Below are 26673 nucleotides of genomic sequence, written 5' to 3'. Positions count from 1 at the left end.
CATAACTTTCCAAGCAATCTCAATAATTGCAAATAAATACATTTCCCTTCAACCTCCTTTCAAGTCCCTTCTCCGTTATTCTTTGCCGCTGTCTCCCCTCACCCTTGCCGCCGTCTCCAAGCAGAACTGCGCCATGGGGACGTCGCGTATCATATCCAATACTCCCAATTCCAGCCCCGTCTCCCTTCGCAGCCAGTTCCGTAGCTCCACCGCAACCAAACTATCGACGCCGTACGCTGTCAGAGGCTTCTGTGTATCAATATCCTCTAGGGGCATTGCCATTAGCCGTGCTATCCACTCGAGCAGGCGCGTAGTCGTGATGCGTCCAGCAGCTCGCACGTCATCAGCCTCGACGATCTCGTCCTTCAACGGCGGATGGCTATCGATCTGGCCGTTCTGGACGGCCGCAGGGCCAGTGCTCCTGCTAGGTACACAGAGGGCCGAGAATCGAGGCGTATTCATCCAGTAGTAAGGTTCACCACCGGGGTAGCTGGCGGGAAGTGCCAGGGTGATGTTCGCTGGATGAGGCGGCGCATTGGGTTGGAAGCTGGCCGCAATCAGAGCGCCGAGGTAAGCTGGGTTAGACGGCACGCTACCAGCAAGCTGCAAATTCTGCATTGAGACGTCAACAAACTCGCCGGCCATCCAGCCAATACCCAGGACTGGACCCATATCAATAGTCAAAGCGGCCTGTCCCTGAGAGCGTCGGTGGTGGGCTAGGGCGTCTTGATACACATTACCAACGTGATAATTGGCCTGGCCACGGTATCCCATGATGCCTCCTCCTGAAGAAAGCATCACGAAAAAGTCAAGATTCTTCGGTAAGAGCTCGTGCAGGTTTTGCGAAGCGTGCACCTGCGAGGGTCAGAAATAGATTCCTCAACTGAGACGCACCCAGATCTGCTTACCTTTGATTGGACAGCGACAGTCCAGTCTCCCAGGCTCATTCGTTCGAAATGAGAATCCTGCAGCTTTCTGTTAGTTCCGGTCTCATTTATAAACTACGTGTAGATCAAAAAAGACGGCAAAGCCTTACCCGCAAGACCATGGAAGCCACAATCGTTCCCTTGATTGGAGGCATGGTCGATTGAATATCAGAAAGCGCCTTCTTCAGTCCGTCCTTGTTACTGACATCACAATCCCACGCCCTGGCGTTGATTCCTTCCTCATTCCTGAGGTGTTCCAGGTACTTTTGGTTGTCTAAATCTGTTGCAGCAGACCTGGAGATGAATGCCATGTTCTTCGCTCCAACCGATATGAGCCAGTTGGCCAACACTCTGCCAACACCTCCCATACCACCAGCTAGCAGATAAGTAGCCGTGGGGTCGATGGGCATGCGTGGTAATGGCAACTTGTACTATTATATTGTTAGTTTGTGGACTTCCGAAGATGTCCATTAATTGAACCCAAGCTAACTCACCTGTACATGGCTATCCGGTGACATACGAAGCACGGTTTTACCCATGCTCTTGCCTCTCTGCATCTGACGAAACGCCTGTTCCGCGTTTCTGTTTTCACAAAATGTGTTATTATTCGCGGTGCCTTTAGCCTTATTGGTGCCATGGAAGATTTTACTTACCCAATGTCGAGGACGTCAATAGTCTTCACAGGCTTGACAATACCCTTGTCAAGCAAATCCCGAAGCCCATCCATAGTCGCACGAGCCGAAGCAACTGGCCAGCGCATGAAGTCACGGAGATTAACTCCAATGAAAGACCGGTTCCGCGCAAAAGGCCTCATTTCCAGTGCATTATTGGCTTGAATGTCCGTTATACCTGCCACCATCATGTAAGAGTCTGCATACTGTTGATATCTGAGGGAGAAAAGAAGCAACTCACCAATCTCTAGGAAACGGCCAAACTCTCCAAGGCATTGCCAAGAAAGCCTGAGTGACTCTCCGGCAAGAGAATTCAGAACCACATCTAAATCGATATTGTCAGTAAACTATACGATTCATATACATGCGCTCCAACATACCAACACCCTTGTCTTTCGTCATCCGCATCAATCCCTTAGCGAAGGCATCTTGTTGAGCGCTGAAGATGTGGTCCACCGGGATGCCGTATGATTTGGTGAGCATCGTCTTCTTCTCATCAGAGTCTACTGTGCAATATATGACCGCTCCAATATGCTGTGCCAGGATAATAGCAACCTGTCCAATGGCGTCTGCGGCCGAGTGTATGAGCACTGACTCGCCTGCTTGCAACCTGCCAGCCTGGAAGAAGCTGTAGTACATGGTTACGTAGACTGCCATCAAGCTAGCGGCATTCTCAAAGCCCATTGAAGCTGGTATTTTGAGCGCCGTCCACCACGGAAAGCGAGCGGACGTGCCGAGACAGTTCTCAGCCCAAGCCCAAACACGATCGCCAGGCTGTAGTCCCACGGCCTTGCTGCCGATTCGGGTGACTTGACCACTGCATTCGAAACCCAAGATGCTGGAGTCTTTTAGCTTGCCCAACGCAGTGAGCAAATCCTCAGGATTCAGTCCTACAGCTTTAACATCAATCTCAACCCACTCATCTGGGAGGGGGAGAAGGGCTTCCTTGTCAACTTCAAAGCACATTCTGTCAAGCAGTCCTGTCTGCTGGACAACAAGCTTGACAGGCTCCTTGATTTGGCCGTACGGCACAAGCTGCACCGCGGCATCTCCTTTATGCCTACGCAACACATCTTCAAAGTCTCCGTGTCTCAGCAAACGAGGTATCTGCGGGATTCGGTTGCGTATAGTAATTTCGCGCTCCTTCATATTTCCAGCCATGTGAGATAGAACAATTGTATTAACAAAACTCAAAGTCTCTTGTTCAATTACTCCGTTGTTCTTATCCAAGTCGACTAACATGATGTTAACGTCGCTCTCATTAATGAGTGTCCTGGCGAGACCTGTCATGAGACTTAATTCAGGGTTTGGCGAGTCAATGCTAGCTCCGCTCGTCATCCAACAAACTGCAGCGGATCCATATAGAAGTTCTTTCAGCTTCTTGAAGTCTTTCTCCTGAATATCCCGAATGAATGGCTTATCTAGCTCGAGGAGACTTAGGAAGTATGCGTTCGCTATGTCACTGGTCGACAGTGATTCCCAGGTAACCACTGACACATTTTGAACCGAAAGCGACAGAAGGTTCTGCAGCGCAAGGGCCGGTGAATCAGGAGCGGGCGGGCTATTGACAATGATACGCAGGGGAGCATTTTCCTTGAGCAAAAGATCCAGCGAGGCCCTGAGCTTCACGGTGTTTGGCTGGCCTCCAAGCTTCGTCGACACAAGGAGAGACATTGGAGCTGGTGGTGACTGGAACTCTACGTCCACACCGCTGAAGCCTGTTCTGCGTAGAGCATCGTCCCACCTCGGCGTGCTAAGCAAAGGTCCGCCCTTGCGGCCGTCATCTTCGCCAAGCCACCATCCAGGCAATGTGCCCATGATGAAACTCACGTAGAGTGTGTTCTCTGTAGGCTCGGCCAGTACAAGTCTTCCTCCCGGCTTGAGAAGACTTCGGCAGTGGTTAAGGGTGGTCGCAATACTCTTCGTTGCGTGAAGGACACCCGAGGCCACGATAATATCGAAGCTATCAGGTTCAAAACCTTGGTCTAGAGGGTTCTGTTCAATATCGAGCGTTTTGAATTCCATAACCGAAGCATCTTGCGAGAACCTGGTGGCAGCATTGCCCAGAAAGCCAGCAGATACGTCTGTAAAAACATAACGACGGAGCATAGAGCTGCCATCTGTATTACGCAGCCGATCTAGGATCCTGGCGGTTGTACCACCAGTTCCTGCGCCAACTTCGAGAACTGTAGCTTTGCCGGCCATCTTGTGGGCAAGCAGTCCCATGTATTCCGATACGGCAGTGTTGTAAGTCGTACCAATTGCGTTGCTAAATAACTTGGTCAGCGACGCCTCTCAGTTCATCTAGAATTACAATACTTACTAGAACTCATGAAGAAGCTTCCCCTCCAGCATCACTTCTAGGGGTTGGGTGGTATTCTGGAAAATGCCATGCTGGTGAACCCCGATCCGACTCACCATCTCCAGTACTACTGCCCCAGGCCCATTGATCTTATTCGCTTCCGCAAATGGTTCCGCCTCGTTCACGAATGGATGCGTAATGAGGTCTTTTCGCCGCTCAACTACATCAAGCATCCACTCATAATAGTACTTGAGCGTGCCAGACTTGGGGACAAAGTCCTTGCCTTCTCCCGATAGCCACGCCAGCGTCTTTCTAACGTGGGCGAAGGTGATGAGCTCTAGCGAGTCACTCCACTCACCCTTCAACGGTTCGGGAGGTACTCGCGATGCGATGATTTCTCGCGCCCCTGCTGGAGCGAGGAGATCGACGTCTGCTTCCCACACGGTCTGCCAGCAAAGTCCATCATTCGGTGACTCTGACGTAGACTCAGATTTGCCAAGATATGCGATCTCAACACCTTTGGCAACTAGGGATGGTGCATTGGTCTCGGAGTCCAGCACAGCAATCGTGAATTTAGCACCGTGGTTGCTCTGCACATCCCTAGTCGCCGAAGCTTTGAAAACATGGCCGGGAGACTTTGCAATCTGTGCATCAATGTACAGGCTTTCGAGTCCGGCTGCGACCACCGAAGTTGCCAGGCCCTCTCCGTTGTCCGAGAGGGTATTGAGTGCTGTTTGCGCGAGGGCGTCGAGAGTGGCGGGGTGAATGATATGAGGGTGTTCAAACTGTCCTGGCATGACAGACTTCGTGTCGGGAATAACAATCGTGGCACGACTCCTGTCGGAGCCTCGGTGTATATTTTGCAAGTTCTGGAAAATGGGTCCAAAACCCATCCCAACCTGGGCTGCCTTTTCGTAGAAGTCTGGAACCGGACGCAGACACTGTTTTTCTGCATCCTTGTATGCGTCGAGATACCGCTGCCGCTCAAGCTCGATTTCTTGCGCCATCTCAGAGCCCGCCGGTGGCTTGTAGTGAAGACGAATCTTGCCCTTGCAGTGCGTCTGGAAGGAAAATTCATTTCTTCCACCGCGAGAAGCGACGGTAAAGCTTGACCACGAACTTCCTATAGACTCCTTAGCAGAACCAATCTGGGTCACTGTTTCAATGCCCTGATCATCATCATCCGGTATTTGTAGGGGAGCGTCAAAGACGATATCTTGAAGCTCGAATCCCGCCACCTCCGATCCAGGGTCAGCTAGTTGGCTCATAGCCTCGATAACTTCCGTGAAGGTTAGTACTTGCACCAAAATAGAAAAGGGGAGGGGGGAGTCACTTACCCATGGCTACATAACCAGCTCCAGGATAGAGTGTTCCAGATTGTACCTAGCACGACTTCAGTTTTAGCCCATGTACGTTTCACCTCCCATCAACACGTCCGACTCACTTTGTGGTCAAGCATCCAGGGGTCATCGCGTATCCGTAGGAACTTTCGCCACTGAGGAATCATAGATCCCAAGACCGGGGCACCCAAGAGTCCCGTGTGAGGATATCCTTTCGAACGGAACTCGCGTGATGCCGTGGTCTCGGCTGAGTATGATATAGAATGGTTGAAAGGGTATGGCGGGAGATCCACCAAAATCGTTGCGTCAGAGGTCGTCCCATTGATTACTGACAGATTGACGGGGCTTCCTAGACACCAGAGATCACCAGCTGCGGAAAGCATCGTATCATAGGCGCTGTGGCCACGGCGGAGAGAGCCAACGTAGGGGATGGTTGCTGGATCATCTCCGCTACGGCAAATCTCGAGACAGTATGAACGGAGAGCTGAGTGAGGGCCAATCTCGACAATGCCGTCGACAAACAACCCATGCTCTGCACCGGAATCGCCTCCGGAGTGGTGAAGAAGAGCAGATAGTGCACCAGTGAAGTTAACTGGACTTTTGAGGTTTTCAGCCCAGTATTGAGGGCCGAGAACGCTCAAGTCAAGGAGTTCGCCGCGCACAGAAGAAAAGAAAGGCACAGCGTCTAAATGATGAGAAGAGTCCTTCTCAGCTGAAAAGGTCGTCATGTCTGTGAGATAAGCTGCCGCAGCTGAGGACATATGCGGCGAGTGATAGGCCACCCTAACATTCAACTGGGTGAATCCAATATCGGCATTCTCCAAAATAGGTTGAAGCTCTTCTAAAGCGGCCTTGTCTCCAGATACGGTACAATTCGAGGGACTATTGTAACAAGCAACGATAGCGACCCCGTTCTTCAGGTCACGTAAGATGGGTGTAATCTTGTCGCCACCAGCCCTGACAGCGGCCATACCGCCACTCAAGTTCGGGTTCAGCTCAATGCTTGAAGCAGATATACCACGGTAGTAGGCCATTGCCGTAGCGGCCCGATGAGACAGACCTCCTGCAGCGTAAGCAGCAGCAATCTCTCCGCTAGAGTGCCCAACGACCGCAGCAGGCTGAATTCCCCAGGCGCGGAACAAGTCCACAAGACCTATTTGGAGGGCCGTACACACTGCCTGGCTCATTTCCGTGGTATCCAGCCGGGAGTCTGCCTCATTGCGTTGGAGTTCTTCCAGCAAACTCCACGAGCACCCGAGAGATTTCAGAGTACTGTCGCATGAGGTAATCGAGTCTCGGAACTCTGGGTAAGCAAACAGTTCCCGTCCCATTGCGTACCATTGAGCACCTTGGCCAGTGAAAACAAAGCCAAGACGAGGTGCGCGGGATGATCTCACTGGGGCCTTGATCCCGGCCAATGATTTGCGAATAGCCTCAACATCCGAGCCTAATCCATAGGCCTTCCAGGGGAGGACGCTGCGCTTCTTAGCAAGGGTGAAGGCAAGATTTTGTAGAAGTGTTGTGCCCTTGTCTCTCTGCTGCTTGTTGTCAAGGTATGTTTCAAGTTGTTGGGCTATTCTGCCCGTACCTTGCTTGTCTTGGGCCGATACAGCGATCAAAATGGGCCTGCTCGAGTCAGCTTTCGCGCTGCCGTTGACACCATTAACGGGGCTGCGGTCGGTTGTGGCTTCTGGGCCATGACGTCCCTGAAGATATGAACTGGTATCTTGCACGATGCAATGGGCATTTGCACCGCCGATGCCAAAAGAGTTGATACTCGCAATTCGTGGGCCGGAATTCGCCCATGGAGTGAGTTCGCTAGCAACCTGCCATGAACGGGAGATGTCAGTGTCTTGGTTTTAGCCCTGGTGGTATAAAGGGGAGAGTAAGGTGGCGAATACAACGCTGTTATCTCATCTTGAAGATAGTAGAATCTTAATGGCATGGTCCACTGGCGAACACAGCGCAATGCCAAAGATATCAACCCAAATAAAAAGTTCGAGACATACCTTGATAGTCGGAGGAAGATTGATTCGCGGACTCAATTTCTCAAACCTGTATTTCCCCATAGTCAGTCACTCGCTCTGATCAGCCATGTCTATATGATAGCGTACCAGATATTGGGCGGGATCAACCCGCGCTCTACAATCAGGATTGCCTTCATCACTCCAGCAATACCTGCCGTACCCTCAGTATGGCCGATATTTGTCTTGACAGATCCGATAAACAAATCCGAAGCACGTCCGGGGCCAAAAACTTGGTTAATTGCATTCGTTTCCAACGCGTCTCCCACTGAGGTTCCGGTGCCGTGAGCCTCGAAGTATCCCGTCTCCAGAGGTGACAGACCAGCCGCCTCATATGCGGCCCGGATCAGGGCAGCCTGTCCCGTTGAGCTTGGGTGTCCGACAGCAGGGGTCCTGCCGTCATGATTGCACGCGGTTCCTCGAATGATGGCTCGAATAGGGTCGCCATCGCGAATGGCATCGTCGAGGTTCTTCAGGATCAAGGCCCCGAATCCCTCACCACGAGCGTAACCGTTCGCCTTATGGTCAAAAGCTTGGGACTTGGAGTCTGGTGAGAGCATGCCTCCGGCGCTTAGAAACATCGCCGTATCGGGTCCTAGGAGGAGATTTGACCCGGCTGCAATGCCCTATTGTATCATATTTTAGATCATGTCCTTCCTTATGAGGTAATAATAAGGGAAAGCTATAGCTACCATCTTCGATTCGCCTCGGAGAATGCTCTGGCAAGCAAGGTGCAAAGCTATCAAACTAGAGGAGCATGCACTATCCAGAGTCATGCTAGGGCCCTTAAGATCGAAGAACCATGAGACGCGGTTGGCGGCAAGAGCACACCAAAGTCCTGATACGGCGTATTGGCCCAAGTCATCATTGTCACGAATCAAGAGATCTCGGTAATCTCCTCCGAAGGCACCAACATAACAACATGTCTTTGATCCCTTGATGCTATCAATGGGCAGACCGGCTATATTGTCCTTGTTAAACATGGCTACCGCGTGTATGCTAAGCAAAAAACTCACCATTCTCTAGAGCCTGGTACGAAACTTCGAGAAGATTCCGTTGTTGAGGGTCCATTTCCTTGGCCTCCTTTGGCTTAATGGAGAAGAATGGAGCATCAAAGGTCAATGGATCCTCAGTTAAAAAGTGTGCCTTGCGAGCGGATATCTAATAAATGTACAGTCAACAAGAGCTCCGAGCTAACTGGAAGAACAACATACGGCACTGGTTCTACCCGGATGAGGGTGGTAAAAGGCATTGGAATCGAATCTGGATTTGGGTACATCGGACTGCGCTGAGCGTGCTGCCACGAGCATGTCCCAGAAGCCCTCTGGAGTTGAGGCATCCCCTGGGAGCCTGGCACCCATGCCAATCACTGCGACGGCCATTGCAGCTAAGTTTAAAGAAAGAGAAATGAAGCTCAATGAAGAAAGACAAAAGAATAGGAGAAACTAGCTTCAGTGCTCTGCACAATGGATACCTTAGTGCAGGATACTAGTCTGAAGACTCTCTTCTCGTCTAGAGAACAGAGAAAAGCTTGGAGAAGGAGAAGATGAGTTACACCACTGAATTCTTGAACTCAACCATCCTTCTTATATTTAATGATCAAATAAATGACCCGTTTAACATAATTCTGTTGCCTAATGCCTAGTTCTCGCATCGTCACAGTTTCTCTGTGGTGATAGCAGGGCGTCATGAATTCTCACTTTGCTCTAGTAATGCTGCGGATCAGCGTAAGCAAAGAGACACGTATGAAATGCTTTACCTTCCTAATTTATCAATCTGCTATGTTGTTTCCTTATCTATTGTAACATATCTCCGCAAATAATCTCAAGCATTGATATATATAATAAATCATATCTTTAGAGATTGTCAGAATCGGCGGCCAAAAGGAAGAGTGAGAGAGTCAGGGGTCCAGGGGCACGGTCCTTCTCACGGACCACGCAGCTAGGGTTACACAAAGGACTGTATTTATCTCTGACCTTCCTAGAAACAAAGGGTAGATGGCTCCTACTTATATCCTTTGTTCAATCTCTTCAGCCACCTAGCTGACTAGTTGATAACTCAGACGCCCCTATCCGGGTTCAAAGACAAAGGAATTACATTCTTTGTGACTGGCCTCTGACAGAGATACACTTATAACACTACAGAATAATCGCGGAGTTGGCGGCAAGAGACACGTATGAAATGCTCTACCTTCCTAATTTATCAATCTGCTATGTTGTTTCCATATCTATTGTAACATAATACTGCAAATAAGCTCAAACATTAATATATATATTTATAACACTACTGAATAATCGCGGAGTTGGCGGTAAGAGACACGTATTTAGGGAACGTGTATTGGGTACCCCTTCAATGCTAATGTGTAGTTTAAAAAAAAATTGTGCTTTGTAGTTTAGTGCCCATAAGTATGGAAAATAATTCATATTGGTTATCTTTATTTATTTATATAAAGAAATTTTTTAAAATATCTTTTACATAGCGAGTGTGGCGGCGGGATAAATCAAATTTATTATATATATGTTTCATTTTCCTCCTTTTAGGTAGGATTCCTTACGACCCATTAAGATTCAAAAACCGTTCATTCAGCCAGTTAAAGTCGCATATATATCTGCCTTCTTTGTCTTTGCTCCGCAGTGAGAGCGCAAGTGCATTGAGGCTCCCAAACTCCGCACCTTTGCTATCTCCTTCTTGCTCAATACTCTTGGTCTCTCGGTACAGCCAAGGGTACTTGTTGAAAACAATGATTATTCTTACTGTTGTGGTCTTAGGTGTAACCTACCTTGCCTACCGATGTCTCTATCCAACGCCAATTCCGGGAATTCCTCATAATAACGCAGCAGCTCGCTCATGCCTTGGTGATATACCTGACCTGGCACGAGAGATAGCGTCGACCCCGGATCTCGATTTTCAAGGATGGTGTGTCAAGCAGACTGAGAAACTAAAATCGCCGCTATGTCAAGTCTTCTTGAGTCCCTTTTCCAAGCCCCTGCTTCTGCTGGCGGATTTTGACGAGGCACGAGACCTTGCGTTACGTCGCACAGAAGATTTCGACCGTGGGGCCTTTGTCTCTGACAGCTTCGGAGCGTTCGGAGATTTCCATGCGCGTTTCGATACCGGCCGGCAGTTCAAAGCAAACCGCCGCTGGCTGCAGGACTTGATGACTCCGAGCTTCCTGAATGGTTTCGTAGCGCCATCTACATATGCCTTGGTTTTACGATTGGTGGAATTGTGGCGAAATAAGACCCGCCTCGCCAGGGACAGGCCGTTTAGCGCTAGCGCCGATCTTGATCGTATCAACTTTGACATCATGGTGCGTTTGTTCTTTGGTGAGCATTTCGGGTCCTCGGCGTTAGACTCTCAGATCGGACTTCTATCCATTGAAAAGTCTCCAGATACTGGATTGCATGGAGAAGCAGTCTTTCCTGAGGCTGCGTTCCATCAGATTTTCCATGCGCTTCATGATGCAGGACGGACTGTGACCCAGATAATGACCTCGTTGTGGCCAAAATTGACTCTTCGTTGGATTCCCTGGACTGCTGGGTATAGAAGAATACAGTCAGCAAAGAAACGTTTAGTCCGCGAGCAGCTCCCCAAGGCCATAGAGCGAGTGCGTTCGGGCGAGAAATCAGCTGGGATTGATTATATACTATCGCGAGAACAAGCTGCCGCCGAGCAGGAAGGTCGGAAACCTGATTTTGACAATGAAATGATTATCAACGAGGTGAGATAAAGCAATTGACCGGTACTAAAGGAATCATTCTCCTAACGAGATTCTAGTTCTTTGGTATTGCCTATGCCGGGATGGATACCACAGAAGCCAACATCTCCTGGGCTCTGAAGTTTATGACAAAAGATTCCAACGTCCAGGAAAATCTTCGCCAGGCCCTTCACTCTGCTTATCCCTTGGCTGTCCAGGAGAATCGACTTCCAACTGTCGCGGAGTTTCTCCGCACCACTAGTGTGCCGTATCTTGATGCTTTATTGGAAGAAACGCTCCGCCTTCACCCCGTTCTTAGCGCCCGCGATGCCACCCGTGATACGGAGATCCTTGGCCACCGTGTCCCCAAGGGAAGCACGGTCCTCCTTCTCCCCAATGGACCTAGTTTCCTGTCACCACCCTTTCCTATAGACGCGAGTCAGAGAAGCGCCACTACTCGCGTAGTAAAGCCCTCACTGAAATGGAATGAAACAGACATGGGATCGTTCAACCCTGAACGCTGGCTGGTTTGTAATCCGCAGGGTGACATCGCGTTTGACGCAACTGCCGGGCCACAGTCAGCGTTCGGTCATGGAATCAGGGCATGCTGGGGTAGACGAGAGGCTTATATTAGGATGAAAATCGCCCTGACTTTGCTAGTATGGAGTTTTGACTTTTTGGAGGTGCCTGAATCATTAAGTAGCATGTCGGCACTACCTGTGTTTGTTCACAAGCCGAAGGAGATCTTTATTCGGCTGAGACCTCGATTGTGATATAGTTCTATTTGAAATACTAGAGTAAAGATACTAAGTAGTTAAGAAAAGGCTTCATTGAAGGTAACTTTATGAAATTGATAATTTAATATGTTGAGTTATCACGTGGATCTGTGTGACCACTCTCCTTAGTCAAGCCCACTTTCTGTTTATTGCTGTTTACAGCTAGTTTTTTCCCCTTTCATAGATCATTAGTATAGCAGAACAGAGAGTTTTACACCTTCAGCTTATCAGCTTATCAGGTTATAAGCCCACGTATTTTACTACGCAAGATAAGGAAGAGAAAAAGAAGAGGCCTCGCCGACGGCCTCGCTAATGGCCTAGTTAACGGCTTCGCCAACAATCTAGTTAACAGTCTCGTCACCTACATCAACTAGCCACAAGGGCCAACCCCAAACAGCCAAGTCAAAAAGCCAACAGCCAAGTCAATACCTTAGTTGACGCCAGGAAGACACAGTTACAAAGAGACCAAAGATACCCAGAAACGAAGGAGATAGCCTAGAAACGAGGGACCCAGAAACACAAGAAACGAGGGAGATGCTCAGCGCCAAAGACAACCCGGAAACGAAAGACCCAGAAACACAGGGAAATGAGGGACCCAGAAACACAAAGAGACAAGGGAAAATGCTCAGAAATAAAGCTAAATTCTAAAGACAAGAGACCCAGAAACGAAGGAGATATAGATCCTAGAAACGAAGGAGACATAGATCCTAGAAACGAAGGAGGATCTTAGAATATGTGGATTTTTGAGGGATTTGAAGTCATAATGGCCTCGTTTAGACGATTCGTTAGGCTTAGGGGGAGGTTTTAAGTTATCACGTAGATCTGTATAACCACTCTCCTTAGTTAAGCCCACTTTCTGTTTGCTGCTGTTTATAGCTAGTTTTTTTCCCCTTTCATAGATCATTAGCATAGTAGAACAGAGAGTTTTGTACCTTCAGCTTGTCAGCTTGTTATAATATAAATGGGTCTTCCAATTTTCACCGTGGCATTATGTATTTTACAACATTACACAAACCGATGAAATCGCAATTTCTTTATATCGTCAATAAGAACTATAAGATGATGATCGCAAAGATCTGCAGCCTCTTCTACGATAAGGCTAGCGGCGATATTAATTGCTGTTGCGTTGGAGGCCGACCCGGGGACTAAGTCTAAGGACTCACTGGACCTTGCGCGCTATAGCGCTGCTTCACACGAGTACGGGACACACGAGGGCGAGAAATAGACAGTACAATTTTTGGGATATTATGATTTACTCAACTTGTCAATATTTCGTTTTTTGATGAGGTTTTATTTTTGGGCGTTGCATTAAAACTCGAAATTGAGATGTGCTGTGGCAAACCTCTCAAATCTCAAAATGGCAACCCCTTGCTTTCTTTCAAGTCCTTGCTGGACATCACGCGAGCTCCTAGGTAAACACATAACAATTCCAAACAAATCCATCTCCTCCTGGGCGTGTTTCTCCAAATGGGGTACTCTGCATACTTGTGTAAAAAAAACAAGTTCGCATTTCCCAGCATCCGTGTTCGCCATGTAGCTCTAATGCTGCTTAAGCGCCGCCCTCCCGCTTAGCGTACTCCTCCTCGATGGCCTCGGCGTACTTTTCCTCTGGGGAGCGGGGGTCCTCGTGCAGAACGCCGTCCTTGAGGAGGGCATCTGGGGAGGGACGATGTGAAATCTTGTCGTTGAGCTTGTCTCCGAGCATGTGTTTCTGAAGCTGTTGATTGATGCACCGTTAGCACTTCTAGCCCTCCATCTCTTGTTTCCCCCCCAGCTACCGCAGTTTGGATTCCAAGTTTCGAATTCTTGGAATATTCAAAAATAGGATTTAATGGTGGATGAGTGGAATCTTCTTACCTCTTTTTGCTGAGCGAGGAGGCCGGGTGCGGCTGTAGAGTCTGGGAGAATGTTCTCTGCAACATCGGTTAGCAAGGCGAGTCTAGCAAGGTGTACGGCAATCATCACAGTCTCCGTCAAGTGACTAGATGTGCCTTCATTTCCGCAAAGAGGCAGACGGGAAATCGGGCATCATTGAGACGTACTCTCTACCAGCTCGGAGCGTTCGGGTCGGTGCTTGAGGTAGTTGGAAAGAGAGTTCTTGCGGGCGGAGTTGGTCTTGACGGAAGAGATGGGCGTCTCGTCGACAGGGAGGGCCTGGGGTTCTTCTGTGATGTCTGCCATGGTGATGGATTCGAGCTGATTTGCGCTTGCGGCGATTGATGGTATGTAAAGGTGTAAGTGGTGAGAAGTGGCAAGACGGTCGGATCAGAGCCTTGAAGTGCCCAACGAAGCTCGTGTCAAATGACGTCAGGTGCTTCCAGAGCTCTAATATGTGGGGGTGGGGTTTTGGTGGTTTGACGGAGGCTGAATCAACTCCAACAGTTGAGAGATCAGACGATTGTCAGATGAAAGAAGAAAAAAAAAAGGGCAGTGTGAGAGGGAAGAGAAGCAGAAGTAGGTCGTTTTGCAGTGAAAAAAGAGGGGGATGCAACGCTGTTTTTAACACTGATTCCCTGGATGAAGCATCGAACCCACACCGCATCCCTCAGGCCATCAACTTGGACTAAAACAGCGACCTGGCGATGGTGGATTGGGCATGCGGGAGCGCTATTTTTCTCTACCCCGCAACTCTACTCTCAATTGCCCAGCTGCTGAAGGCGAGAGCAGGGATTGCAGTTAATTACGGGAGTGCTGGTGATGGGGTCACACAGAGATGCCATACGTGCGTGGTTTGAAGGTCATGGGCTGGGAGGCCAAGGGGCATGGTGGTGTCGCGTGGCAGCCCAAGGACAAAACAAAAAACAGGAGACGGCCTTCTTGTTTCGTAGTAGAAATACCGCCGGGGCACATGCTAGCAGACAATGCTCATTTCCAGGGCATCAATCATTGTCTACGGGTGAGTCTGTCGTGGAGCATTAGCTGCCAGAACGAGGCGTGAGAAGACAACATGAGGCGGCATGAACTTATGCGCTTCCAATTAAGGGGCGCTTGAATTCTGTTGCGCCGATGTTTGGTTTCAGCTTTTCTTAGGCGAGCACAGCGGCGTCTCAGAAAGGCTGGCGCCAATTGCAGAGGGCCACGCGAGTGGCTTGAGTGGAAGAATGCTAGAACAGGACATGGCTTGATGTCTTGGACGCCGTGAAGAGAATTTTTGCAAGTGGTTTGCGCGTACAATTACGACAGTGATGGTTGTGTACTCCACCGTAGGTCCGCAAATCGTCAATATTTTCCAAAGTGTGCTGCTGCACTGTACAGAAAGCGGTGCTTCATTATGATCGTTATCCGCTTTAGCCTTCCTTTTAGTACCCATCTATTATGATCCAAATGCAAACTTGGAATACAGATACTGGATACTTAAGTTGGGTTCGGAGAGTCTCGGCAAGTAGACAGACGCTTCGTCTACTAGTGTTTATATGGAGGGGAATAGTCAATATGGAATCCGGATGCACAACGTCTATGAATAGTATTTGCCGGCCCGCGTATCGTCGCCGGCCAGAGCGATCAAGCGCATGCAAGATCTAATCCGCGAGCAAATCAAACAATGAAATGGACGCTCTGGAAAGGGAGAGACTCCACCGCCAAGGGAGCGTCGACGAAGCTGCCTGGCGCCAGCAAACACTACCGGCCGGTGCCCAGATATCCAGTTTTTCCTTCTTTTGGTCGATGAAGCGGCTCCGGAATTCGGTAAGGGTGGTCTCCATCTAGGTAGAAACCGGGAGGAGTATCGGAACATGGACAGGTAGTATGGAATACCAGGTAGGTAGTTCAAGGCACGGAGTTTGGTTGCACTGTATTACTATTGACGATAGTACGGAGCACTAGGCACCTGTTTTCTGTACCTGGGCAACTTATCGAGGTGCGTTAGGTAGAAGGGAAAAATTGCTAATGCGCTATGATGTGAGGCTACGGAGGCGCCGGGGCGACGCTGCATGGGCTCTTCGTATCAAGAACGAAGAAAATAAGCAGGAATCAAGGATCCTTTTGCTGCATATAAATTAAAACGCGGGTACCGAAATTGAAAAGAGTCGTGGAATTCAAAATTACAGAAAAAAAACAGCGTATTCCATCCCTGAACCAAACGGGCGGGTACGTACTGCTACTTGTCAGCGGAGTGGCTGTGCCATCAGGAATCAAGGGAATCCAGCACAAAGGAACCTGAAAGGCCACGGCGGAAAAAGGTCGGCCAGCGGCACTAAACGTCACTCGTCAGGCACCGCATCATTCGGCCGCGAATGCTCGACAAGCCACATTCAAGCCTTTGGGTCAACTGAACCGATTCCCCTCGCTCACTTCACCTTCTCTCGTCACTTGCGGCACAAACCACACGAGTGCTTGATTCCAGTAATTAGACATCTGATGCTCGAATAAATCGCGTCGTCAGCCTTCTTCTCTTTTTTTTTCTTCATCTCTCTCTTCCCCCCCTCCTCCTGTGCCGTCTCTCCGTCTTCCACAATGGTAGGGCCACTCGAACTCTCCCCCCCCGTTCTCCCTCATCCCCCGCCAAAAAAGGCTGCGGCATCGTTCTAACAGGCGCTTTTTACTTTTCCTAGGGTATCTCGAGGCGTCCCAAGGACAAGGCCGCTCGCAATGCTCAGGCGGCGGGCGGCGGCGGCATCGAAAAGCCCAAGAAGGCGACGTACGAGGTGACTAAGAAAAAGGAGATCGGTGTGTCAGACTTGACCCTGCTCAGCAAGGTCTCCAACGAGGCCATCAACGAAAACCTCAAGAAGCGTTTCGAAGGCGCCGAGATTTACACATACATTGGCCATGTGCTGGTCTCTGTTAACCCCTTCCGGGACCTGGGCATCTACACCGACCAGGTCCTGGACAGCTACAAGGGCAAGAACCGTCTGGAAATGCCGCCGCACGTCTTTGCCATTGCCGAATCCGCATACTACAACATGAAGGCGTACAACGACAACCAGTGCGTCATCATCTCGGGCGAATCAGGAGCCGGCAAGACCGAGGCCGCCAAGCGCATCATGCAGTACATTGCGAGTGTCTCTGGTGAGCAGTCGGGCGACATCAAGAAGATCAAAGACATGGTGCTGGCAACCAATCCGCTACTTGAGTCGTTTGGAAACGCCAAGACGCTGCGAAACAACAACTCGTCGCGATTCGGAAAGTATCTCCAGCTCTACTTCAACTCTACCGGCGAGCCGGTCGGAGCCGACATTACAAACTACCTCCTGGAGAAGACGCGAGTCGTTGGGCAGATTACAAACGAGCGCAACTTTCACATTTTCTACCAGTTCACAAAAGCTGCGCCAAGCCAGTACCGCGAGCTGTTTGGCATCCAGAAGCCCGAAACCTACCTCTATACCAGCCGTTCCAAGTGTTTTGATGTAGACGGCATAGACGATGTCGCGGAGTTCCAGGATACGCTCAATGCCATGAAGATTATTGGATTAAGCCAATCGGAGCAGGACGAGATTTTCCGCATGCTGTCCGCCATTCTGTGGATTGGCAATATTCGATTCCAGGAGGACCAGGGCGGATACGCCGAGGTGGTTGACAAATCTGTAGTGGACTTTGTCGCATACCTGCTGCAGTGTACAGCCGAGGACGTCGTCAAGGGCATTACCATCCGTATTCTGACACCTCGAAACGGAGAGGTTATTGAGTCGCCAGCAAACCCGGCTCAAGCAATGGCGACCCGAGATGCGCTGGCCAAGGCCATTTACAGCAACTTGTTTGATTGGATCGTAGAGCGCATCAACATCTCTCTCAAGTCTAGACAGCCCACGACCAACACCATCGGTATTCTGGATATCTACGGTTTTGAGATTTTTGAGAACAACAGTTTCGAGCAGCTGTGCATCAACTATGTCAACGAAAAGCTCCAGCAAATCTTCATCCAGCTCACCTTAAAGGCCGAGCAGGAAGAGTACGCGCGAGAGAAGATCCAGTGGACACCGATCAAATACTTTGACAACAAGGTTGTGTGCGACCTGATTGAACAAGTTCGACCTTCTGGTATCTTTTCTGTCATGAAGGACGCGACCAAGACGGCCCACGCAGATCCCGCCGCCTGTGACCGAACTTTCATGCAGAGCATCAACGGCATGTCACACGCTCACTTGATTCCCCGACAAGGCAGCTTCATCATCAAGCACTACGCTGGTGATGTCGGCTACACTGTCGATGGTATCACGGACAAGAACAAGGATCAGTTGCTGAAGGGACTGCTGAACCTGTTCCAGACCAGCGGAAATGCATTTGTTCACACACTGTTCCCCAACGAAGTTGATCAGGATAACCGAAAGCAGCCTCCCACCGCGGGCGATCGTATTCGCACATCGGCCAACCTCTTAGTCGATACACTCATGAAGTGCCAGCCATCCTATATTCGAACAATTAAACCCAACGAGAACAAGTCTCCTTCCGAGTACAACCAGGCCAACGTCCTGCATCAAATCAAGTATCTTGGTTTACAAGAAAACGTCCGCATTCGAAGAGCTGGATTTGCTTATCGACAAGCCTTTGACAAGTTTGCCGATCGTTTCTTCCTGCTGTCGCCGGCCACTTCCTACGCTGGTGAATACACATGGCAGGGTTCGGTCGAGGACGCTGTCAAGCAGATTCTCAAGGACACAAGTATTCCCAAAGAAGAGTGGCAAATGGGCATGACCAAGGCGTTTATCAAGTCCCCAGAGACATTGTTTGCACTGGAGCACATGAGAGACCGATACTGGCACAACATGGCCACTCGTATCCAGCGTATGTGGCGAGCCTATCTTGCCTACCGAGCCGAATCTGCGACGAGAATACAGCGTTTCTGGCGAAAGAAGCGTACCGGCGCAGAGTACTTGCAGCTCCGTGATCAGGGCCACAAGGTTCTTCAAGGGCGAAAGGAGAGGCGGCGCATGAGTCTTCTAGGCTCTCGAAGATTCCTTGGAGATTATCTCGGTATCAACGCCATGAATGGTCCGGGTGCTCCTTTGCGGCAGGCGGCCAACCTTGGCTCGAACGAGCGTGCCATCTTCTCGTGCCGTGGCGAGCTTCTTGAAGCCAAGTTTGGTCGATCCAGTAAACCGAGCCCTCGCATCATAATCATCACCAATGCCAAGTTTTACATTATCGCTCAGCTGCTCGTCAACAACCAGCCGCAGATCCAGGTGGAAAAGGCAATCCCGCTGGGATCCATCAAGTTCGTTGGTTGTTCTACAGCCCAAGACGACTGGTTTTCACTAGGAATCGGCTCTCCCCAGGAACCGGATCCGCTCATGAACTGCGTCTTCAAGACGGAGATGTTTACTCATATGCAGCGTGCCATGCCAGGAGGCTTCAACCTCAAGATTGGCGAGACGATTGAATATGCCAAGAAGCCGAACAAGATGCAGCAGGTCAAGGTTCTCAAGGACTCTCAGCAGCGAGCCGACTTTTACAAGAGTGGCACAATCCACACTCAGCAGGGACAGCCTCCCAACTCGGTATCGAAGCCGCTACCCAAGGCGAAGCCTGTGGCGGCACGGCCCATCACCAGAGGCAAGCTGATCAAGCCTGGTGGTCCGGGAGGAAGGCCGTCCAGACTCACCGGTAACCGCAACACCCAGCCGAGGCCAACGCCGAGCGGCACCAGGACTGTTCCTCCGCCACCTTCCGCTCTTGGCAGCGTAGTATCGGTATCATCGTCGGCGTCATCCAATGCTGGCCCGTCAGCAAGCACAAGCACATTGAGCTCGGTGTCACATCAAGTCCCAGTTATCGGAAACGCCAACAAGCCATTGAGCCATGCCAGAACACCCAGCGCAAGTGCTCGAGCTCCACCACCGCCTCCAGCCCCTCCAGCTCCCCCTGCTGCCAAGCCAAAGATTATGGCCAAGGTGTTATATGATTTCGCCGGCCAGAAAGAGAATGAACTCTCCATCAAAGCAGGTGACATTCTTGAGATTATCCAGAAGGAGAACAATGGTACGTATCATTCAACCTGTGAACACTTGGCCCCTTGTCTTTATGATATGATCTAACACTATAACAGGCTGGTGGCTAGCAAAGAACGCTCAAGGACAGGCCTGGGTACCGGCGGCATATGTTGAAGAGCAGGCAGCTGCCGCTCCTCGACAACCTCCGGCGCCGCCTTCGGCCAAGGCGAAACCCGTACCGCCGACGAAACGACCAGCAGCAGGTGGCCGCAAGCCCGCTGACTTGCAACAGAGAGACTCTGGAATGAGTCTCAACGGCACCGGTGGCGACAGCCGCAGCAGCACACCGACGCCCAGCCTGGGAGGCAGCTTGGCAGACGCCCTCCTGGCACGCAAGAACGCTATGAACCAAAAGAGAGACGACGAGACTGACGACTGGTGAGCGACGCCACGAAATTTTTTTAGATATGCTTCACGATGTTGCTTGTCATGAAGGGCATTTTATACAGTTCAGTTGGGGCTCGTATTTGATTTATTCTCGATTTTTTCGTGTTCTCTTTTCTAGTGTTTTTTCTTTTCTTTCTTGCTTCTTACATCAATATCATGCCTCAATGACTGGAAAAATCACTTTTCTTTTTGGCGGGACTTGTTGTATACACAATGTGTGCGAGAGATTTGGGCAACCCATTGTGTCATACGGTCTTTGAGTATAGATCTTCGGAAGCGCGTGGTTGTGTTTTAAGGGGAGGCCATTGAGAGCCTTTTGGGGGCCTGGGATGCTATTTTTACATATATTTTAAAATGCTTGTTCTAGAAAAAATACAGTTTTTTATTTATAGTACAATATTATCTTTATGTTTATACGCTTGTTTTTTATTACTCGCTTTCTTGCTTTCTTTTCTTTCGTTTCTTGTTGTTCGTTATTCATCATTGTATGATGTTGCCCCCTTTCTGCGCCGTAGTAATTCCGCAATGGGGACTTCGTCGTCGTACTGTTCTGCCTCTTCATCAACGCCATAGTCTCGAAGCCGCTCGCCGTCTGCGTTGACCCAGCCGTTCCTATAGTCTTCCTCGTCACTATCACGCTCCCCATCTGAGCCATAGTAGTCATCCACCTCTTCCAGCTCATCCATAATCCTCTTCTTCCTCCTGAAATCCTCTTCCTGCCGCTTCCTGAAGGCCTCAACCTGCTCCTCAGGACTCAACCCAGCATCCTGCAGCTCCGTATCAAAATTCCTTCTCGCCAGCCCCCCCTCCCTGCCCGCGCGCCGCAGCTTCTCCGGGTCCGGGGGCGGCCACATGCCAAATTTCCGGTTGAAGCCGTTCTCGTCCCACGTCCAGCCCGGTCCCGTGCCGGTCTTGCTGAGGCGTGGATTGCCGGCGAGGGGAAACAGCCACAAGAGAGGGTTCGAGGAACCCATGGCCTGGGCCATGTTGGCGAAGAAGCCGACGTCGTAGGGGAACTCGACATGTTCGAAGCGCAGCTTTTCGCCGTCGGGGCCGGTAATGTCCCACCATTCTTTGGAGCCGCTGCGGATGTTGGACTCGTGCTTGTCGACTTCCATGTCCTCGATCGTGGTGCGGTTGAGGACCCAGCCCTGCAGCGTGGTGATCAACATTAAACCCAGCGCGAGCGAGGTGACGGCCCAGACAAGGGACGTCATGGCCAACGATATCAGCGCAAAGAGCGAAGGCCCTAGATGGGCGGGCATGTGCCGCGTCTCCCAGAGTGCGTAGAACCGCTGCCAGAAGAAATACCCCAGCGTCCACAGCGACACGTTCGCATAGATGAGAAACCGCAAAAAGTGCGGAAACGTCGTCATGGACACACAGTTTGCCGTCCAGGGACAGTGGTGGTCCATCTTGGGAATACATCGCTTACAATGCCGGCAATGATGCGCCCTGGGAGGCTTCGGCGCCTGACACTTTTTACACCACCGCCCATCCGCATCGAGCACCTGTTCCTCGAAAATAAAGCGGCCGGGATCGATGGTAACGGCGCGAAAGTAGCTGAACCACAGACACAGCAGCAGCGTATTGAAGACGACGCTCTCGTTGCGAGTCAGCGGGCCCGGGTCGAGCGTCTCGTCGCTGAAGACGAACTGCGAGAAGTAGCTGAGGAAGGCGGTCAGCACGCAGACGGCGGGCACGGCGAGGGCCTCTGCGAACGGCGCATCGCTGAATCCTGCCATGGCTTTTTTTTTTTTACGGAGGCTGTGGTGGTGATGAGGACATGTATGAGGTTCTTGATACGGGATTCATGGCTGGTTTGGATTCTGCCACTGCTTAGCTAGCTTACTGTGCATACGAGGTTGCTGCGGTTGGTTTGGCGGAGAACGCGCGGAAACGGGTAACCACTTCTTATGTAAGCGGAGAGAAACCCCTGAAACCGAGACCCCCAAAAAAGGTGAGATTCAAGGCCGGGCGAGGAATGCCGTTGCAGAAAAGAACAAGTATAATATTGGATATCATATCGAGACTTGGGGTAATTTTGCCTGAGATTTCTCATCGCCACGAGGCCATTGGATTACAGCAGAATGATAGTCTCGAATTGCACTGCTCAGGCTACTTAGATAACATCTAAGGTACCAACAAACGCAAAAAACGTGGCCCGCGTCGGGTTGAGCCGCCGGGCTGGGAAAGCCTTTTTGAAGACGCCATGGCTCGATATCTCGCTGTGCAATTATCCGCTCTTTGGTATAGATCAGATGGCCTTTCCTTCAATCCAATTGCGATGCTTCAGTTACTGACAATCTTTGTAGCAGTGTTTTGTCATTTGTATATATTTCTCATTCCTTGGAGCGCCACTCATTAACCGGTACGTCTTCAAACTTCAACTTCTCATATCCACTCCAGCAACTCTACACAACAAAAAGCTAAAACTCCACAAGAACGACCTCGGCTTTCATCCCTATTAGTCTTGCTTTTATCAGGCCTCATCTGCTACGGCCTCAGCGCCGCAGCGAAATTCATTCCCGGAGCAGACGGCCGCTTCGTCTCGGGTACCGCTCCCACCGGCGATGAGACGACGATACTCGGCGTTGCGTCTGACGAGGCGCTGCTCAAGGGATCCAGCGCCCACCTCCCCAATCGGCCCCGGCGATGGTCTCTCCCGGTCCTAATATTTACTATTGTCCTTCGATTGGAAGTATTTCACTTGGTGAACAAGCAGCAGCAATGTGCTTCTCCTGGGCTCGAGGTAAGGAATGACGTCACTGAAGCGAATAATAAGAACAAGAGTCGAACATGATGGAATCTTTTTGCTAACAGAATCTCACTATATTTTCTTTTCAATGACAGTCGTTTCTGATTCTTATTCTCATTGGATATGAAATCTTCTCTACACGCCGCAGATGGGGCCTCCCGCTCTCCGCCCTGGAAGACGACGACCCCTGGCGCAGCATCTTCGACGACATCTGGGACTGGTTCAGCGGACCTCGCGTCGTCATGTTCAACACCGTCGTCAGCGCATTCGTCTTTTCGCTGGGTACTTACTTGTCCATCTCCAATATTCGGAGGTCGACCTACTTTTGCTTCCACCTCATCGATAGCCGGTTCAGGACCGTCTCTTTGCAGCTGCTGGGTCTCGTGCTTGATGCCGTCATTATAGTCCTGCTGTGGCGGATGTTGGCGTGGGCAAGGACTATGAAGCTGCGCCTACGCATCTTAAGCTCGGTGTTGCTTCTATCGGCTACCTCTGTGGGCATAGTATGGGTTGTCAACACCGTCTTCAGAGGCACGCATAGAGTGAACGTCTCCTTTGGATCCCTGTATGGGTTTGATGCCGTGGTGGATAGCTTTGCCTTTGCCTCTCTCGTCACGGCATCCATGTTTTGGATATGCGAGACATCAACCATTACGCCTGTCGGCACCTTGACGTTCTTAATAGGCATATGGAGCTCATGCGACAAAATCTTTCGCTACGGGGACTGGCTACACCTATCACGAACTGCCGCGATGGGCCCGTTATGGATGGTTGTCGCTGGCTCTATTTTCTTCGTGTATCTTCACGACCTCCGTTCCATCGTCTTCATTCGGCGCATTCTGTTTGCGCTCATACTCTTGGCGCTCCTCATAGGCACAACCATATTCATTCTTGTAAAGAAGCCTCAAACGTTTCACAACAATATTCATCCTGCCAACGATCTCGTCTACACGGCCCACGTCGAGCACGACCGCTGGAAAGCACAAGTCAGCGTCAGTGCCACGCTATCGACGGCTGTAACAGTCTACCAGGAGCGACACAACGGGAGGCTACCGCCCCCCAATTTTGACGCATGGTACAAATACGCCGCGGATGACTCGGTTATCATCGACGACTTCCAGCAAATCGACCGAGACGTTGGCCCCTTTTGGAACGTGCCCCCTTCTGTGCTCCGCAAAAGGGCCACCGAGATGGCGGCGATGCCGGACGTCGCAACCATCACGGTCAAGGGCGGCAAGGTCTCTCGGGAGGACACGGGCAACGGCGACGACAATAAGGATCTCGACGAGGTGGTCGCCCTGATTGCAAAGTTTGCCCAGCACCTCCCGGACATGGTCCTGCCCATCAACCTCTCTCCGTCGCCCCGCGTGTTACCGCCGTGGGAGGAGGCGAATTCCAAAAACAGGGCTGCTCAGCTCAGCTCCGTGGCTGACCTATTATCTCGGCGCTCCATGGACGAGGCGAGCAACGGCACTGCGCCAGCGGAGCACAAGAAGGAAGAAAAGGAAACAATCGTCCCTCCTCCCCATCTTCTTCCTCTTCGGAGTACGGTGCCGGCCAGTGCCTTTCGTCGGATGCAGGCCGAAGCCTGCTCTCCCTTGTCGCGTAGTAGGACGAGGCCTCACTGGAACTTTATGGAGTATTGTTGGTCGTGTGCCAAGGATCACACCCACGGCCAACTTCTAACAAACTGGCAGAAGTCGTTGGACACCTGCTCCCAGCCCGATCTACGTCTGCTGCACGGCTTCTCGCTGACGGATCCGCCGCGGACGCCGCTCCGGCAGCTCGCCCCCTTGTTCGGAGCCTCCAAGACAGATGAGTTCCGCGACATTGTCATACCGCTCCCCAAGACGAGGCTGGAGTGGCCCGACATCAAATGGCAGTTTACACGAAGATACGATAGTCTGGTCTGGAGAGGGGTCGTGGGGGAACACGCGCCCAATAGTCAGGCCCTACGCGGAAGTCACAAATATCGCCTGCTGCATCTCGCCAGTGCGCCGTACGCACGCGACGACGTAATCATGGTCCTCCCCAAGCCCGACGACCACGAGACGTTCGGCTACGAAAGAGTATCGGCCGTAGAGGCCAACGCCGTCGTGCCTTTCAGCGTGGGAGTGACCAACTCGACGGCCTGCGCAGCCGATGGGTGTAAGCTGGTCGAAAAGGCCTACGGCATCCGCGACGATGCCACCGAGCCGCTGGAATACCGCTATGTGCTCCTGATGGACGAGGACGACGGCCCGCCGCAGCAGGTCCTTCGCACCTTGCGCTCAAACAGCGTGCCACTGATATCCACCATCTTCCGCACGTGGTATACCGAGCGGCTGATGCCGTGGCTGCACTTTGTCCCCATCGATCCAAGATATCAGGCCCTTCACACGACGTTTGCCTACTTCTCGGGCACAGAGAGCCGGCCCAAGGTCAATGGGAGGGAAACGTCGTTGCAGGCCAGACAGGCAGATGCCGAGTGGATCGTCCAGCAGGGCCAGCGATGGGTGACAAAGGCTCTCCGCGAGAAGGACATGGAGATCTATCTGTTCCGGCTGCTTCTGGAATGGGGGCGGCTCATTGACGATCTGAGGGACGAGATTGGATTCCGCAAGGATGACAAGGGGGCGTTCCAGAACGACGCCTGGACCCGGCAACAAGGCGGGGAATAAAAAGAGTAGGAATAGGATTTGCCGGTTTTACGTTATTCGATTTTTTTCTGGATACTAGTATTGGATTCAAACCACAGTTAGATTGGGTTGGGATGCATCTGTCACGTACAGTTACGCAGCAGCCGCAGCGCGTTGTGACCTGAAGAAGTGATACCCAGCGTGGATCCTTTCCAGAGGCATTAATCCAGTTGGGCTGCCTGTGCTCGCATGTCTTGGACGAGATGCGTGATTATTGGCCTGGGCCGGACAATGCCCTTTTGCTGTATGATATATGAGCTGCATGACAAGAGGGGGGAATTTTTAACTAGTACGTGCCTCTACATATGCCACGCATGACGGCGGCTTCTCTTTTTCAGTGGTATATTGTAGAATGGGACGGGACGCCACGTGCATGCAGAAGCGGTTGGATAACAGAGCAGAAATGAGAGAGGATTTGCCGCCCCTTCATGCAGTGAAGCGTTTTGGGAAACGGGCTGTGACAGGGATGGGCGCTTGCGTGAGTGGGATGTGGTGGGATGTTGTTATCATGACTTTTCTGCTCTCTGGTGGAGGTGACTTCAAGGAGGCCGGTGGTGGTGATACGGCACCATCTTCGTAGCAAACTCTGGCCCTCTTTGCAAGGCGGCTGCAACCAGGGCCGTGTGAGGTGGTAACATGGAGAGGTACGACCAGGAAATTCCTAAGGCCTGCGGCGTCCCGAGATCTAATGAGTTCTGATAACCCCAGACCTATATTTCGTGCGTTACTCGGTGGTCACGCCTTCGGCAGAGTGACGTCTTCCAGGGATTTTTGGTTCGGCAAGTAAGCACGGTTGAGTATTCAACGACAAACCCGGCGCTGGTAATGTGCCGCGCTTCCTATCCTGCAATCAATCATATGCCTTTTGTGGTGTTGTGTAAAACATGTGGTACCCTTCTGAACTATTATTATCGCGCTAGCAGCAAATACATGTACATTGTCGAAACTCAATGGGCGTACATGAATATGCAGTGGGAGTCTCGCAGGGCGCTCGGTCTGCCAGCGGATTGGCTCGATGCGAGGTCATTTAGGAGGGTTGCCGATGAGGCGGATTGGATCAGGCAAATGGGGGAGGAGAGTGGCGCGAGACTTTGAACTGACAGCGCCTTTAGGGGCGAGCCGGGCCGCCGGTCAAGTCTCGGACGTAGCATCGACGGCAGAAAGAGGCGCCTTGACGATGCCCTTGGCG

General features: G+C 51.1%; 6 protein-coding genes across 6 annotated transcripts; 3 read left to right on the top strand and 3 right to left on the bottom strand.

Annotated features, from left to right (window-relative positions):
- Positions 1 to 75: 75 nt before the first annotated feature.
- On the bottom strand, positions 76 to 8645 carry V8C40DRAFT_279066 (type I polyketide synthase; the record flags this gene model as incomplete). Its single annotated transcript, XM_083221156.1, has 15 exons — positions 76 to 855; positions 909 to 965; positions 1037 to 1357; positions 1421 to 1508; positions 1580 to 1775; positions 1839 to 1922; positions 1978 to 3866; positions 3921 to 5178; positions 5237 to 5282; positions 5344 to 7065; positions 7249 to 7294; positions 7354 to 7889; positions 7956 to 8224; positions 8280 to 8424; positions 8478 to 8645. 15 exons carry the CDS (start codon positions 8643 to 8645, stop codon positions 76 to 78), a joined length of 7605 nt encoding a protein of 2534 aa, XP_083078755.1.
- Positions 8646 to 10003: 1358 nt separating this feature from the next.
- V8C40DRAFT_260117 (cytochrome P450) lies at positions 10004 to 11733 on the top strand (the record flags this gene model as incomplete). Its single annotated transcript, XM_083219101.1, has 2 exons — positions 10004 to 10984; positions 11041 to 11733. 2 exons carry the CDS (start codon positions 10004 to 10006, stop codon positions 11731 to 11733), a joined length of 1674 nt encoding a protein of 557 aa, XP_083078754.1.
- A 1227-nt stretch (positions 11734 to 12960) lies between these two features.
- On the bottom strand, positions 12961 to 14268 carry V8C40DRAFT_229139 (RPEL repeat-containing protein). Its single transcript, XM_083212420.1, has 3 exons — positions 13779 to 14268; positions 13594 to 13649; positions 12961 to 13453 (listed from the first exon to the last, which is right to left on the bottom strand). The coding sequence occupies exons 1-3, from the start codon at positions 13915 to 13917 to the stop codon at positions 13286 to 13288; spliced, it is 363 nt and encodes a 120-aa protein (XP_083078753.1). The 5' UTR covers positions 13918 to 14268; the 3' UTR covers positions 12961 to 13285.
- Positions 14269 to 15928: 1660 nt separating this feature from the next.
- Positions 15929 to 20282, top strand: V8C40DRAFT_3877 (myosin 5). Its single transcript, XM_083222926.1, has 3 exons — positions 15929 to 16191; positions 16287 to 19650; positions 19718 to 20282. The coding sequence occupies exons 1-3, from the start codon at positions 16189 to 16191 to the stop codon at positions 20041 to 20043; spliced, it is 3693 nt and encodes a 1230-aa protein (XP_083078752.1). The 5' UTR covers positions 15929 to 16188; the 3' UTR covers positions 20044 to 20282.
- A 96-nt stretch (positions 20283 to 20378) lies between these two features.
- V8C40DRAFT_229136 (palmitoyltransferase PFA4) lies at positions 20379 to 21909 on the bottom strand. Its single transcript, XM_083212419.1, has one exon. The coding sequence runs from the start codon at positions 21791 to 21793 to the stop codon at positions 20522 to 20524; it is 1272 nt and encodes a 423-aa protein (XP_083078751.1). The 5' UTR covers positions 21794 to 21909; the 3' UTR covers positions 20379 to 20521.
- A 115-nt stretch (positions 21910 to 22024) lies between these two features.
- Positions 22025 to 26102, top strand: V8C40DRAFT_229135 (uncharacterized protein). Its single transcript, XM_083212418.1, has 4 exons — positions 22025 to 22298; positions 22364 to 22419; positions 22493 to 22800; positions 22902 to 26102. Exons 1-4 carry the CDS (start codon positions 22261 to 22263, stop codon positions 25464 to 25466), a joined length of 2967 nt encoding a protein of 988 aa, XP_083078750.1. The 5' UTR covers positions 22025 to 22260; the 3' UTR covers positions 25467 to 26102.
- Positions 26103 to 26673: the final 571 nt, after the last annotated feature.

Source organism: Trichoderma camerunense (assembly GCF_050948025.1).
Source record: "Trichoderma camerunense strain CBS 138272 chromosome Unknown V8C40scaffold_1, whole genome shotgun sequence".
NCBI lineage: Eukaryota > Fungi > Ascomycota > Sordariomycetes > Hypocreales > Hypocreaceae > Trichoderma > Trichoderma camerunense.
The sequence above is the reverse complement of the archived record's forward strand: the minus strand, read 5'-3'. Positions and strand labels throughout refer to the sequence as shown.